At 45.4% G+C, this 15,711-nt stretch overlaps 1 protein-coding gene across 6 annotated transcripts in view; it reads left to right on the top strand.

The window, feature by feature from the left end:
- The window catches only part of sorbs3 (sorbin and SH3 domain containing 3), a 33,765-nt gene that overhangs the window by 13,064 nt on the left and 4,990 nt on the right, over positions 1–15,711 (top strand). For 3 of the 6 annotated variants that reach the window (XM_061261243.1, XM_061261241.1, XM_061261242.1), the window contains exons 2-16: positions 1,397–1,469; positions 2,554–2,745; positions 3,061–3,133; positions 3,522–3,655; positions 3,812–3,875; positions 5,048–5,086; positions 5,243–5,360; positions 6,107–6,221; positions 8,981–9,034; positions 9,417–9,524; positions 10,766–10,824; positions 14,012–14,133; positions 14,833–14,939; positions 15,304–15,350; positions 15,586–15,700. In XM_061261243.1, the coding sequence (XP_061117227.1) occupies positions 1,458–1,469; positions 2,554–2,745; positions 3,061–3,133; positions 3,522–3,655; positions 3,812–3,875; positions 5,048–5,086; positions 5,243–5,360; positions 6,107–6,221; positions 8,981–9,034; positions 9,417–9,524; positions 10,766–10,824; positions 14,012–14,133; positions 14,833–14,939; positions 15,304–15,350; positions 15,586–15,700 (1,359 nt within the window). In that variant the 5' untranslated portion in view covers positions 1,397–1,457. Of the gene's footprint in view, positions 1–1,396; positions 1,470–2,553; positions 2,746–3,060; positions 3,134–3,521; positions 3,656–3,811; positions 3,876–5,047; positions 5,087–5,242; positions 5,361–6,106; positions 6,222–8,980; positions 9,035–9,416; positions 9,525–10,720; positions 10,825–14,011; positions 14,134–14,832; positions 14,940–15,303; positions 15,351–15,585; positions 15,701–15,711 lie in introns of all 6 variants that reach the window. The other 3 variants (XM_061261244.1, XM_061261246.1, XM_061261245.1) reach the window with 3 other exon arrangements.

Raw genomic sequence — 15,711 nt, 5'->3', positions numbered from 1 at the left:
GCATGTATAATGTGGACAGAGATAGGTTTTTCCATGTATTCAAGTGTACTTTTTAGAAGATAACTAGAAAATTCAAAATAAGATCTTCAGTGGCTGCCCAGTCCAAATTCGACTAACTGGTAACCACATTAAATGTCTGATCCTTGTCTGACATAGCACATTTACAGGAAATAAATACTTTTCCTGTATTTTCTGGCTTTTTGTCTGTCAAGAGGATAATGTGAACAAGCACAGTCCATTTATCAATAGCAAGTCCCTTTGTGCCTTAGTTCAGCATTTGTTGAATGATTTATCAAAAATTATTTGCTCTTAGACATGTCTGAATGTGTCTCAGTTGATTATTGAATGACTTATTCATCCCTACAATAGAAATCCATCTGGCTTTTGAATAAAAACATTATGTCCTGTACTGCTTTAGGGAATTGTTAGAAATAGCAGTGCATAGTATTTGGCCTGGCTTACTGATTAACCAACAGGAGTGAGAGTACGTTTTTTCACTTTGTCATCAGAATCAGAAGGGACACTAGTCTCTATTCAGAGCCCTCTGTGTGTGCTTACATTTAGTCATTGTGTGCTTCACCACGTGAATTGATTGCAGGGTATGTGTGTATATGAGTGTGTACGTATGTATGTGTGTGAGTGTGTGTGTGTGTATGGATGTATTCATCACATGTCTAGGTGTTGGGTGTATCCCTGGCTGTAAAGCGACGTGTGTGCCTGCATTTGCACATGTACATGCACACACACCTCTGTATCCATGTAGGTTGGGTTAGTATGGTGAGGGGCAGGATGCTGCAGTGTCATGTGACACAGTGAGATTGACAGACTGCTCTACACGGGTATGGGTGCTCTTCAGTAGTGTACACACTGGCATTGAGGCTTTTCTGATTCAGCACATCATGCCTTCACCATACTCTACAAGCTTCAGAGACTGTGTGCTGTATGTAATGGATTGCCTGAATACTTCTTATGCAGCACTTCCTGTGTCTACAATAGGCTGAAACATGAACTGCATTCTGATTACTAATGACATTAGATCTCTTAGCTGAGAATAGGCTTTAATAGTCACTTGTGTATTTGTGGAGAACACACTGAAATCTCCTCAACTGAAGACCATGCTTGTCTGTGCCTGTGCACCACTGAATGTCTCATTAAAATCACTTCCTGTGACTGGGAGCTAGGAAAACACATAACTTAATGTAGCTGCAGGGTCCCAGGTGTCAGAATTTTTTTACACTCTTGTTTTAGCCAGTGTCATTTGAGCATCTCTCTCTCTCTCTCTCTCTCTCTCTCTCTCTCTCTCTCTCTCTCTTTCTCTCTCTCTCTCTCTCTCTCTCTCTCTCTCTCTCTCTCTCTCTCTCTCTCTCTCTCTCTCTCTCTCTCTCTCCACTTACAGGCCGAGACAGTGGACCACACAGTTTATACACAGCCCAGTGACCAGGTCCAGGACAGATGACATGCAGTCTCAGGTATAGTGCCAGGTTAACAGGCTCTTAATTGCTAGGTGTCATATGGGAGGTATAATAAAATATTTGATAATGCACTTTAGTCTCAATAGATAAGAGCAAACACGTGTTAAAATAGGTTGGGGCTAACAGCTGATTTGCAATTCATCAGACTGTTGGCATGAATTCCTCTTCAGTAAAGCTTAAAAGCTCTTATGGTGTCCAAAGAGATTTTCGTGGTGATGTATTCGAAGCCTGCCAATGCCGGGCAGGGCTGAGCTGTACCTGGAAGTCTCAAAGTCGGGCAAAAAGGCAACTACAACCAACGTGGACAAAACAGGCTGAAAAGGGGAGAAAAACAATTTGTTGAAGGGAAATTTCCATGAAAATACCCCCGGTCCTAGTGGCACAATGGCGTCTCCCTGATTTATGTAGATACAGTTTCACAAGCTGTGAGAAACCAGGGTGCTTCCCATGACCCCAGAACAGAAACCGTGAGGGCAGCAGAGGCTCAAACGCCCCTCGCACATAAACAAACAGGATCAGGGGTAAGAGGTAGGGCTGGTGTGCGGGGGGGGGGGGGTTTCCATGGAAACGGGGGGTGGGGCAGGGGAGCACAGGGGGCATCATTACTGCTGCTCCACCGGACTGTGGGTGGGTGACGTCATCGCCCCCACAGCCCCAGTAATGCCCCAGCCAGCCCTCAGAATGGGCAGCGCTGCTGAATGGGCGGTTAATGGCCACATAATGAGGCTCTCTTATTTCACCCTCCTTACCGTCCCCCTGAATGGGCCCTTTCTCCAGCCTCTGCAAAGGAGATGATGAAGTGGGTGGAACAACACTTCCACAGAGCGCTGCTTTAAATAAATTAGTGCCCTCTCACCAGGACGTGCATAATAGGGGCTAATTAGCACCCAGAGACGGGAGACGGGCTCCACACTCACTTTTGCCCCTGGCTGCTTGGCCTTTGGGAAAGAAGCCTCTCAAAAGCGACGGTGTGCGTCCATGACTAAGCGGAAAGAGGGATGAAACGGCGGATATGAGCGAGGATGGGGAGGATGGGGAGACTGAACCAGACCTCTAATCCGTTCTCTCTGCCCTCGCGCAGCGGCAGGTGGAAATCCAGGACCATCTGAACGGCTCGCGGATCGTCTTCTCAGACGATGGCGCCCACGGGCCGCTGCAGCAGTACCGCCACTCCCCTGACCTGACCCAGGAGGTGGTGATCTCCCCCGGGCTCCCCACCCCACCGCTGAGCCCCTACCGCACCTGCACCCTCAGCCCCAGCCACCCCTCCCAGGCAAGCTGCCCCCAATTTCACACAGACACACTGCTGTTCAGACATTATTATCAATCTGTTTTCATCGAGGATAACGGCACATTTCAATTTTTTGTATGTCTGCTTCATTTAGGAGACAATTGCTCCCCCGTGTGGGGCCACTTAAGTATGACAGTCTATCTCTTATGGCTTGCAAATTGGGGGAGAATGACTTTCTTTGTATGAGACAACTCGATTAAGCTTCATCGGTCTGGCTACATATGGGTCTGGATCACGTGTTTTCCTGTTGATTCAGACCCAAGGTTTTGTGCTAAGCTCGCCAGCTCTCTCCTCCAGGTCTCAGAGACCAATGGCAGAGGATCACCAACACTCAGCTTCGGTTCATATTACGGACCCCCAAAATCTCACGGTAAGACACATCCATGTTTCTCAGAGCATTGAGTTATATATATTATTTTTTTTAAGAAACGCTCCCTCAACTTAGCATTGGTTATCTTTAATGTGTGTGTTCTAACAATGTTTGTAGTTTCTAACTTTATGTGTATATTATCGTCATTATTTTTGTATATTCTACATTATCCAGAAAAGTAGAGCATCAAGTACTGCAACATGTATTTACTGTATGTAATAATTAGCAACAGCAAATTAAATTGTATAAAGGATTCAAAAGAATGGTACTGTAATTTCTGTTGGTATTTTCTGTGTGAGAGTCTCTGTCGGATGGTCATAGCTCCGTCCCTGTACCGTGCTGGCTGTAGTGAATGTTGAGGGCACGTGTGCTCCTCTCTCTGTGACAGGGACCCTGGTAAATGGTGTGCAGGGTTTCTCTGCCACTCTGCCCCGGAGGTCTACCCCGGCCGAAGAGAGGCTGATCAAGTTCTCAGGCATTGGCCCTGTGGATGAGACTGGAATGCCTATCGCTTCCAGATCTGTAAGAGCAGCACACATGTGTGAACACTCATCCCCCTGACCACGTGATATCACTAAGCACTCTGTATCTCATATAGGAAGCTACCTTACCAAAATGTTTTCTATAGAAAATCCTTCTCTCGCTCACTCTCTCTCCCTCTCTCCGCCCCTCCCTCAGAGTGTGAACAAACCAAAGGACTGGTACAGGAGCATGTTCAGACAGATCCACAAGAAACCACCAGGTAAGTGAGGTCGCCCATCTCACACCACCGCCCCGCCCTCTCAGGAATTCCTTTCTGTCAGTGTCAGTCACTGGAGAGCCAATCCGAGAGCCAGAGAATTCCAGGGTTAAGAGCCTATCAGGAAAGCACATTGTCACGTGCTTTCTACATCACTGAATGGAAAGCAATGGGATAAGTGTAGAACTGACCTGAACACAAGGATCTGGCTGAATTGATTGGCATGTTTTGGGAGAGGTGTGAATTTTATGATTTTTCTATATTTTTGGCTAGTTTGGGCTTGTTTCCACAAATGTCTGCATTTAACAGATGTTTTACCCTAAGAGGCCAAACACATTTAATGTGCACAGAGCCCTTTCTGTCATCTCTCCGCCTGGGCTTCAGATGACAGGCACCAATTACGTTGTCACTTGAGGTGAAACCTTGATTAATAATCAAACGATGACCAAAATTGATGGAGGGAAAAAAGGTGAAGGTAATGCTACTGGAATGTAATTCGGCATCAACCATGAATGATGGACAGAGGATAATGCCATCGATAGACTTTCCTTCAGTTTGGGTGACTTCACGTACTATAACTTCACTGGTTTATGGTGACCATGATGGGGGTCTCTCGTGATAGATTCAGCCTTAACATCATGTCTGGAGAGAGAGTGCTTAACTGACTGCGCTGAGACACAGTTATTGGTGGTAATAATGGCCGTGTAAAGCCCCACCTGTGCTTACAGAGAGGGGGTCTCATTATCCCGCCTGAAAACACTCATTACCTCCACCCCACTGCTTTTCTTTACTAAGTACCACTCCCCTTAGCCGTTTTGTTTTCTACACTGTTCTAAGAATCACCAAGTCCCTCTCTGGCTCTACCTTTCTCTTTTGTGATTTTTTTTGTGTGTCTTTACTGGCAAGACAGGAGTTGCAAAAGTACAGATACATTTGCAGACAACAAAAAAACAAGGGAATACATGCACTGAACACTCTCTATCTCCCTGTCTTTCCCCACTCAAAAACTTGGTGCAATAACCATGAAATCTGTCCCTTATGGGAAATGTATTCTTAATATTTTATTTCAGTTTTAATCGTTTTCTCTTGTTGTGCTGGATGTTACCAGCTTCAGTGAAGAACAAAATGGTTTGTTCAAACTCAAACACACTCTCTTTCTTATCTCTCTGTCGCAGAGCCTGACCTGGGGGACTCCAGGCTGTGGTCGGAGGACAGTAAGTGTGGAAGAGATGAACTCCAGCTGCACACACCATCTTTAATTGGTTATAGTACAAACTGGGATTGATTAGCTGTGACTGATGAAATTTCCTCACAATGTTACACGCTCAGACTTGGTTCACTGAAGTGTCATCACTTTATCTGACCCTCAGGGAGTCCTGACCCCCCCAGACACCCCCCCAGAGACCCCCCCACCGTGGTTCTTGTGGATGGATATGTGGACGGGAAGGACCTGTTCACTCTCACCCCGTATGGCGCACTGCCTGACTGGTAAGGTGGGAGATGTACAAGCACCTTATCACTGGCTCACTGATACTGCGACTACCAGGGAAAGGCTATAGGTTTTGCTGTACATTCCAGGATCTGAAAAGGACAGGTTTGAAAGAGAGAGAGAGAGAGAGAGAGAGAGAGAGAGAGAGAGAGAATAAGGAGGGGGGGGGGTGGAGATGGAGGACGTGTCATGCATTTTTTTAGAGGCAGTAATCACTCAAGTGGCCGCATATTTCCTGTTTGAATTTTTTATATATGGCTGCCAAATACTGTAGATAATACAAATGAAATGAATCATGGACAAAATGTATAGAGCCGTGCAAATATAACATCAGGTCATATTAAGGACAGTCATATACGTATAGTACACATATTACACACGTTAGCACATATTGAGCCAGTTTCACTGACTTAGATTAAGTTTATTTCTAGACTGAATACAATTTCAAATGTAGATTCTGCGAAACCAGCCCATACAGGAGTATAATACCACACCATGAATGGTTCCTTCATCCACCAGTTTGGGTGCATTGTTCAGTCTGTACCTGGGGTACTGTAGCAGGCAGCCTGGATACGGGGACAGTGGCCTCCTACGTAAATACCAGCAAATACCCCAACCGCAAAGAGACAAAAAGAGAAAAAAAACAGGAGTGGGAGAGGCATGTGGGGATGTGTTGCTGCAGGTAGCAGCGGTAAAACTGCGATAAACGCGCCTTGCTTGGTGGGGCGGGGCGTGTGCGTTGCAGGAGTGAGCTAGGGGATGGAGACAATCAGTCCAACGGAGGGAGAAGGCACCCTGAGCCCAGGAGCATATTCGACTTTGAGCCGGGGCAGAGTGCCCACTCCGAGGACCGCACGCAGGTGAGAGGGGCTGCTATTGGGGGAGAGTTAAGCAAAAGCATGACCTGTTTGTTTTACCAGCAGGTAGGCTAATAGCATTACCAGATTATGGGCAAAATGAGGCGCTCCTAGAGCAGTACTGCTTCAGAACTGTGAGTCAGTAATAGATTTATTTTGCCAGTAATATTTTACTGTGTGAGTAATAATAGGGAACTGGTGACATTATAAGTTTAGCTTGGCAGAATAGCCTTGCACTTACTACAAAAACAGCATTCTTTTCCTTTTTTGGTTTAAACTAATCATCCTTTAGCACATATGTTAGCTTTGGAGTGATCATATAGTTTTATTGCTGTAAGAATGTGAAATAGCAACTGAAAAAGATTTGGATGTCCTGACTTGCACCCACTATGTGATCCTACAGGCATTCTGTGAAAGGTTTTTCTTCGAATGGGACAGTGTCTGCTGAACTGAAAATAAATAAATAAGTAAAATATGAGATGACTTTATTGGATTTCTCCAAGAGAAAAAAAAAACTCTAGGTTGTTTGAATAGGCCTCATAAAGCCTGTCACAGTTTGTTCATTGTGTAGTTTAATGCAAGCCTTGTACTGCATTCAGGCTACAGCTTTGTGTTCTGTCTGTCGATGGGCAGGTTTGTGGGTAGATACTCAGATATGGAGATTTGGTGAGGTCCAGGGGCTCAAGTCAGTCCCGTGTCCTATAGCCCTCTCTCACTAACCCCACCACCCCCACTCCCTTCCCCTTACATACACAGATAGTAAGATTCAGGAAACAGACCAAGCAACCCCTTTGGTCTATTCATTTCCTGTCAGGACTAAAGCATTTTATGATGAAGGGATGCTGCATCAGCTATTCCTGCAGTGATTTATCTCTGACTGCGTGCCATGGCAAATCAATGTCTTTTGTATTAAAACATTACATTCTTTGTCTTTAAAACATTACATTAAATTCTTCATGCGCAATGTACATAGGTATTGTCTTTATTTGCTTCCTTCTCTTTTTTTAATTGGACTGTAAAAGAAACAGATAATCCCCAGATAGTTTGTGGTACAGCACGGTCAGGATATCAATGGTGCTGATGCCACATAGTAAAAGTGTAATTCCTGGCAGTGGCTCTGAGCATGTGACGGTCATCTGGCAGCATATTTCCGAGCCAGTGCTTTGACTGAGGAACTGGCAGCCGTGGGGGTCATTTTGTTCCAAGCCTGGACAGTAAATCAGGCTCCTAACAGGGTCCCTGGCTGACCTCAGCAGCTCAGGGACAGAATGGCAGCAGCGCGACTCTGCCAACCGCAGTGTGGGAGTGACCTCCGAGCGCAAAGGCCCCGTCCCGCTCGTCAAACACAGACCTCACAGGGAGGTGCGAGGAGCGCCTCCTCACGCTATGGGGACATGGCTAACACCTCCTCATTTTGGGTGTGTGTGCGAATGAACAGTGCGATTGACCAGGATGTGTGTTCATTTGCGGAGGTGAAGGGGGGTGGGGGCTCCTGTCCCTGTGTCCCAGATCTGCAGCTGAATAGGCCCGGCTCTTTGAGCCCAGACAAGAAGCCATTGTTCCGTCTGGGCGCTGGGTTGGTACAGGCCACAGGCAGCTTGTGACAGTGCTTACACCTTTAACCGCTTGTGGTGTCTGAATGCTCACAGCATGGAGGCTTTCTCCACCCGCCCAGCCGACGTCAAACATACCGACACGCCCACACTGCCAAAAAAGATAAAATAAGTCAATCTCAACCACTTTAGTACTTATAATGAGACTTAAAATCTTCTGTTTTTTTCTTTTTTTGCTAAATGAGACAAAAATATTGACTGAGGTAAGACAGATTGACTAATTTCAAGATTTTCCAATGGAATAAAAATATTGCTCTTATCAAGCAAACAGTAGCTTAATAAAAGCTAATATTATCTACAGCGAGAAAATAAATAAGATTTAAGAAAGTCTTATTGCAAGAATAAAAGAATGCAAGGGCTGAACCCCCCAGCTGAGCGCAAAAAGGCACGGAGCAATTTGCTGCTTGTTTCTCACAAGCTCACAAATACCATATCAGGTGCTTTGCTACGTGTGGAATGACCTCATCGGCTGTATTATTTTGCTAGCAGTGATAAATGTTACTGTGAAGTTCAGCTCTGGTGTGGGTAGTGACTTACCCTGCCAAGGTATTTGGAGGGACTATAAAGACTTCTGTAAAACTCTTCCCCTTTTAAAGCCATGGCTTACGCAATCGCTCGGGTATGGGGTCTCATCACTATCCATTTATTGCGTTGTCCTGGGGATAGTTATTTTTCAAGGACAAGGTCTGTTTTACTACCTGACATTTTTATCTCCCTTAATTTACAAGAATGCCATTAGTCATTTTGGAAATCAACCAATAGTTCCAGCTTCTACAAAACACCTTTTGCTTATGCAACTTGGCCTTTTGGCAAACAGGCTTATCTAAAATGCACTTGTATCTACTTTGAAGGGTTCATGCCTAGTTTTTGTCCTTTTTTGCCCTTCAGTTACTCTTCAGTGTCTTTGTGACAGTCTGTAAAAAGCATCATACAAATATAATTGATTTGACATAGCATCATAAAATATGATGATAAATACAATGAGAAAAATGTCACTATTTTTCTGCCTCCTCATATGAAATCATGAGGCCGATTCCAGCGCAATACTTCTCCATGTGAAACCTTCCAGAGAAAATGTCTCCTATCTCCCTTAGAGGAGACACCACCTGGTTCTCTCAGTGACCTTGTATTTGTGCTTCCTGTTCTCAGGGCCACCGTCCCACCCAGCAGTCCCTGGTGAAGCCACGATCCCCCTCCATTGAGGTGAGTGAAATAAAGGCCCAGTGCATGAACACTCAGGTCAGTGCAGGGATGTTAGTTCCAGCTCATCCAGATGTGCCCACTTACATTCAAAACAATAAGAATAGATGAAGAAGCAATAGAAACAATTCAGACTGTGCCGCTCACAGACAGTGAGCCAGTACTGTAAAAACAGGGAGGGGAATGTTACTGAGCTGAAACTAGTAACAGTGACCATTGTTCATCTGCATTAATTCTGCAGACTCAGTACCTTGAGTAGTTAATGGTGTTTTAGAGCACAGAAGGGTATAGGTTTAGAGTGGATGAAGAGGAGCAGCACCATTGCTGTACTGTGTCTGTGCATTGTGAAGTAACCCCACCTCATACCCCGCCCCGCTCGGTCCAGGCCAGTCTGGTCTCAGAGCTGAGCCGCTTTGAGGCGGAGCTGGACTCGGACATCCAGGGTCTAGAGAGGAGGCTGTCTCAGAAACGACAGCGGCGAGGCCGGGGTGAGGTACTGAGCCTCCTGTGACTCCCTCCGCTGATGCACGCGCCTCCATCCTCAAAACCCGCAGCATCGGCCAATCACCGTCCACCTCCCACTCAGAGAGAGACGCAGAGAGCGCAGTCCTTCCCCCAGGCCCACTGAGTCTTCCTGTGGAGCTGGAACATTGTTAAAGCTGCTCCACAAGAACAATCAGTAGGCCACCAGTATGTGAAGCCAGGAATGCTGTACATGCAACGTCCTGTAAAAAAGAAGTTATTAGTCAGTTATGAGTGTTGACTCCATTATGGTTGCATGAGTCAGTTGCTCTAATAATTATCCATTTTTGAAGAGGGGATTTTTTGGAATGTTTTTTAAAAATTCAGTGTTCTAGAACTCAATGCATTCAATTACAATGAGTGATTCTTATATTGTCATTGAAATATTCAGTTGAGAACTTATACCTTAAGCAGGTAATCAATAGGACTGGATTTTGGGCTCTTCCCGTACTGTAGATGCACCCTCCATCACTGGACCCCGCTCACACAGTATCTCTCTCTGAGTGGAGGGAGTAACTCCCTGATTTGTCAGTGTTTGATTGCCCCAGGATGTCTGTATCAGAGACTGATGGCTCTGCATGCCTACCAGCTCTGCCCCCACGGCCCCTGACATCTGCCTGGGCGTCCCCCGCTCGGAATGTGCCCGCCTCCAATCACCCGCTTGCACAATGTTTTCCGATGACGGGCAGCCCGCACGGCGAACACGGAGTGCCCTTCGTTTCGTTGCGGTCTTGCGCACTTTCAGAAGCGCCTGTAATTGCAGTGAAATCACAACCATAACCTGCTTGGAGTAGCGTCTGCATGCCCCGGTGCATGCCAACTTTCTCGCTTGGATGGGAACTGGAATGGAGTGACCCCGCTGGGGTTATTCACAGTCCATTCCCATCTGAGATGCAGACTCTTTCACAAACTTCATTTGCTGTGGCAACTCAGATTCTACATCCATGTAACTTCTTTGCGTGTGATTTATTTGATTTGGCTTGACAACAGACATGATACAAAAATAATTGCTAATCATCTGACAGCAAGCTGCCGGTCTCTGTGCTGATACACGGCGGGCCGTAGGACCCAGGGGAGTTGAGTTGAGTCTCTCTCCCGGCCGGGAGTGGTCACTGCCTTCATGCTCAGCGAGCTGCTGTGATATTTCCTCTATGTTTCTGTGAGCAGGACAGACTCAGGGGAACACACTTCAATGTGATCTCTGCTTCCCAGGGCTCCAGGGTCTCTGTCCCAGCCACTGCACCAAGCACAGGGAGCACACAAGAAGCAAGGTGAGTGACAGTCTCAGATGGGCTTCTCTCAGCGTGTGTGTGTGTGTGTTTGTGTGTGTCTGTGTCCGTATCTGTGTGTCTGTGTGTGTGTGTGCGTGTATGTCTGTGTCCGTGTGTGTGTATCTATGAATGTGTGCCTGTGTGTGAAAGAGAGAGCGTGTGTGTGTGTGTGTTTGTGTGAAAGTGTGTGAAAGTGTGTGTCTGTGTTCACGCATGAGTGTATGTGTTCGTGAAAATGTATGGTGTGTGTGAATGTGAATAGATGTGCATGGATGTATGTGTGTTTATGTATTTGCTATGATTACACAAGTCTATATGTGTGTTTCTGCATGTATATGACTCAATATGGATCTTACTTGCACATGTGTCTTGCTATGAGTGTGTTTGTCCCGTTGAGTTAGTCTGTATACTGTACATGCACACATGCACGCATGTTGGTACGAGAGTTTATGTGCATGTGTCCTGTGTGTGTGTTTGTGTGTGTACTGTATATGTTTGTTTGTGCATATCGTTCTGTGTGTCTGTCTGTGTGTGTGCATGTGCATGTGCTTTTATGTGCATGTGCTTTTATGTGTTGTGCTAGTTAGTGTACTTCTTTGTGTGCAGTCTGTATGCAGCTGTGTGTATGTTTGAATGAATCACATGCCTGTGTGACTGGGTTATCCCCTGCAGTAAAACTAAAACCTTTTTTGTGAGGGAGTTTGACAAGGAGCTTAGGAGAAAGCCTTTGGGCTGGATAGCTTTGACTTTGCCTGCACTATTTTCAGGGATGAACATGGATTTGTAGAGCAACAGATTGGATCTGTTGCCCTGATGTGGAAACACTCTGGTCATCCTCTTCTGCTCTACGTCCTGGTCTTGGCTTTGTTTTGCGTTTTTCATGAGGATGTTATTTTCTCATCAACAGCAGTACAGCTTGTTATACAGAACAGCTTTGAAGCCAAATGTACATGTATTTCTCTTTATCAGTTGGAAGAGCAACTGGCCTTTTCTGGAAAGAATAGTTTATATTCTGATGTGACTGTGGCCTTGTTTTCTAACCTTGAATAATTTCAAGGTTTACAGATCAAATTGCCTTTCTACAAACTCTATCTCCTCTGTGGTTTATTTCCTCATAAGGAAGAAATTCCACCTTTGGAATACTTTTGAGATGCATCACAGACCAGGAGAGTTTATTGTAAGAGGTGGACGTCTTGGCTTTTAGTTTTCTGTCTCCCATGTTCTTGGACCCAGACTATGATGACATAATGGCTGCTTTTGTAGATGTGATCAGCCAAGTCGCTTGTCTGCTGCTGTTCGCATCACGCCCAATTTATTAACACACCTCGCTTGCGCCCGGCTCAAGTTACGATCTTATCAGAGCGTAAAATAACTATAAATGTCCTTTTCACTGTCTCAACAGCTTTCCTGGTGCTCGCATTGCTTTGAAGAGCACAGTGCTGTCACAGTAGCAGTGCTGTCACAGTGTAGGTCAAGATTTTATAAAAGGAAACGGCTGAAAATGTAGTTGAAGGGAAAAAAAGTTGCCACATAGAAACTGGCAAAGCTACAGGACATTACATCAGATGTTTTTTTTTTTTTTCAAATCATGGATACAAGTCATATTTTGAGGAGGCCTATTCCAAAGGTGAACATTTCTGTGTCTCACCCTTGCAAAAAAGGAACCAAATCATTAAGTAAATTGCTGCATCCTGTTAAAATGGTATTCATCTGATTTAAGCAACATGTTTTTCCAGTTTTCTGCAAACAACAATTGCTCACCCCCTGCTGTAGAAGCAGTGCTGGAGTTTTAAAGGTGTTTTGGCAAGTTAATGGTTGAACTCCTGGCCAGTTGCCTGCATACCTCTTTGTACCTCCCCCGCAGTGCCCTTAATCCAGTTATGTTTCCTCTTTCTCCACTGCAGTTAGCGGGGACCAAATAATACTTTCACCCCAACTCGCCCTGGAGCCCAGACTTGTCCCAGCATGACAGTGGGGCTCCTGTTTGTGGTGGGCCTGGTGGACTGGAGGACAGGGTTTGCTGAAACCTGCTTCTTGGAGGGGCACTGATCAATATTGGAAGTTCTGTTTAAGAAAACTCCTTCCCTCTTAAAGTCATGTGTATCTACATTTCCGAGCAGCAGATTTAGGAAAGCTTTTGAGCTATGTTTTGGAAAGCGGTTGAGCTATGTTTACCAGGACCTGCGCTGAACTGTTAGACAGGAAATGGGAGCCAGAGGAGAGCTTTCTTATTTAAACATGTACCGTCAAATTTCTGTTTGCCCACAAGCGCACTCTTGCAGATTTCTTAGCAAGTATGTAATACATTCTTAGACACACTCTCTCTGTTATTGTTTGTTAAAGAGAGTGAATGTTTCACAGCCTCCTCTACCCCCTGCCTCTTTCCCCGCCCCCAGGATGCAGTAAACCAGCCCGTTACCTAGGCAATGTGAAGTGGAAACACAACTCACAGAATGTGGCAAACTTTCACAGGTTCCTGTCGTCCTGGCTGCGGACTCGACTCAGGCAGAAAACGACCCGACACAGGGCCGTGAAGGACCCGTTTGGGCTCCAGGTTTAATGATGAAGCATGTGCCCGACAGCTGGGTGGTCAGGATGCCTACATTTGAGCAGGACCTGTCCAATGGGCTTCAGAGGTAGCGAGCTGCTTCAGACAGACAGATGGCCATGTAAGGCTCCGGTTGTTAGATTGTTTGAGTTGCCCCAGTCACTCTGACTCCTCTCAGATGAGACACCCCTGCATATAGCCTTCAAACCGAGTCCATGAATGATACTGCTCTAAGTAAAAATAAAAATCTGTTTTCTCACAGTTACAGATGTGAGCTTCCAATTCTTATGGGGAAATTTTGGATTTCCTGTGCGCATATTTTTGTTCCCCATACTCATCTTCTCTCCACATTTTTTGGCTGCTTCTTTTGCCCCTTTAAATTTTTTTATACAAACCAGCAGTTTAGCAGGGAAGCTGGGCCCACGTGACAAACGTGCAGGACAGCAGCCTCATTGGCTGAACCAAGTTGTAATCCAAATGCTGGGAAAGAGCGCTGCACACATAACTCCTGTCTCCTTAGATACCTTTCATGGGCCAGAGCAGAAGAAGCATGCTTCTGATGCACTGCTACCAACGCGTTCCTCCTGACCCGTTGCCACGGAAGCGCCGCTACTGACCACTTTCATGTGTTTTACTCAGGCCTGGGACCACAACAAAGCAGCCTGTGACTAAAAGCTGGGGAGTGGCACCTGTCACTCATCCAACAGTCCCCAGCTTCAGCGCTGCACAAAGGACATCATCCAGCCCCACACATGGTAGAGGTAAGGCCTTCAAATTATTTACCACAAAGAGCCTAGTTATGGTGTAACACGGCCCGGCTTCAAAACTCAGTCTCCTCAAACAATGCTACTCCACCCTTTTCTTTCTTATTTTTCACTGCCGGTAATCATGAGCAAGGTGTCATGTTACCTCGCTTAATCTCTGCTCTGATATCTGTGTGCAAACCCAGGATGTCAATGTCCTATTTTCTATGTTGCTTACGCGCTTCCCCTGATGTGCGTTTCCTGAAAACACAACTTTGAAAGATAAAGACAGACTGTATTTGGTTCAACTTGCTGAAAACCTCAGCATGAGGGCGGAGCGTAGCCCCAGAAAATTAGCGCTAGAAGCCGGAAACCGTGATTACAGATTAGCGTGATCCAATTGTTTTTCTTGGAGATTAGTCCGGGGAGAACTGGTCAGAAACTTTGACTTCTCTGTGTGAACTGTACATCTTGCTGGAAGAGATTAAATATTCTCCATTTTACCCTCCCACATTTCTAGCACACCTATTGCTTTCTTAAAGTGACAATAACTTTGCTCGTTTTGGCAAGTACTTCTGGAATATGTATCGGAAAATAACTCTTCCTACTTTTCAGACTGAAGTTTGAGATTTTATTACCATATAGATGAGCAAAGGCAGGTCCAGCATGTCAGGTTGTGTGCATGTCACGTGATAAGAAATCCCCCTCTCCCTGTAGTAAGCAGAATGTGCTCCATGTCCTCATCCCCCCTGCCCCCACCTACAGTCAATACTTCTTCTTCGCCTGAAGCCATGGAGTTCCCACCCAAGAGAGAAGAGAAGAAGGTAAGAGTCATGAGCACTCCTGGGTGGACTTCCAATTCATACCCTACAAGGATGTGGAACCAGTGACACACCAAATGTCTTGGAATATATGTGGTAGGAATTCTGCTAATGTAATCAATGATTTCAACAACAGAGAGATTAACAGAGACATTGTTGCATTCAGAGAGGTTTTTCATGGTTTGAAAGGTTTGAATCTTTCACTGTTTCTATTTCTGTCTGACCTACTTACTGTCAGCCGCACTTGGCTTTATTAAATTGCACAATTTTGTGAAACGACCTTCAACATTTGCAAATTGAAGCTCTTTGCACCTTAAATCTGATTTTCTTGGTAAAGTGCTGAGAAACCGTTTTTGTGTTTGTACAGATGAAAGCAGCAAGGGCCAAGTTCAATTTCCAAGCGCAGTCACCCAAGTAAGTTTAATGCCTGTAATATCATCTGTGAACCAATTACTTCACCCCTGTTCATCTTAACCATTTAATAGTTTCAAATGACATGGTCTTACTGAAATCATTTCAGCGGTCTGTAGTAATGAGTAACAACTTCCTCAAGTTCTTGGGTAAAACAGAACTTATTTGTGATTAAATTAATTATATGCATATGTACAAAGTTAATTCTAGTCAAAAATATTACTCTATCTCCCTCCAGAGAGCTGACCCTGCAGAAGGGGGATGTGGTGTACATACACAGGCAGGTGGACGGTAACTGGTTTGAGGGAGAGCATCATGGGAGAGCCGGAATCTTTCCGACCACCTATGTGGAGGTGGGTGGAGA

This window comes from Conger conger, chromosome 11 (genome assembly GCF_963514075.1).
Source record: "Conger conger chromosome 11, fConCon1.1, whole genome shotgun sequence".
Taxonomy (NCBI): Eukaryota; Metazoa; Chordata; class Actinopteri; order Anguilliformes; family Congridae; genus Conger; species Conger conger.
Note: the sequence above shows the minus strand (reverse complement) of the source record. Positions and strands in the feature narration are given on the sequence as shown.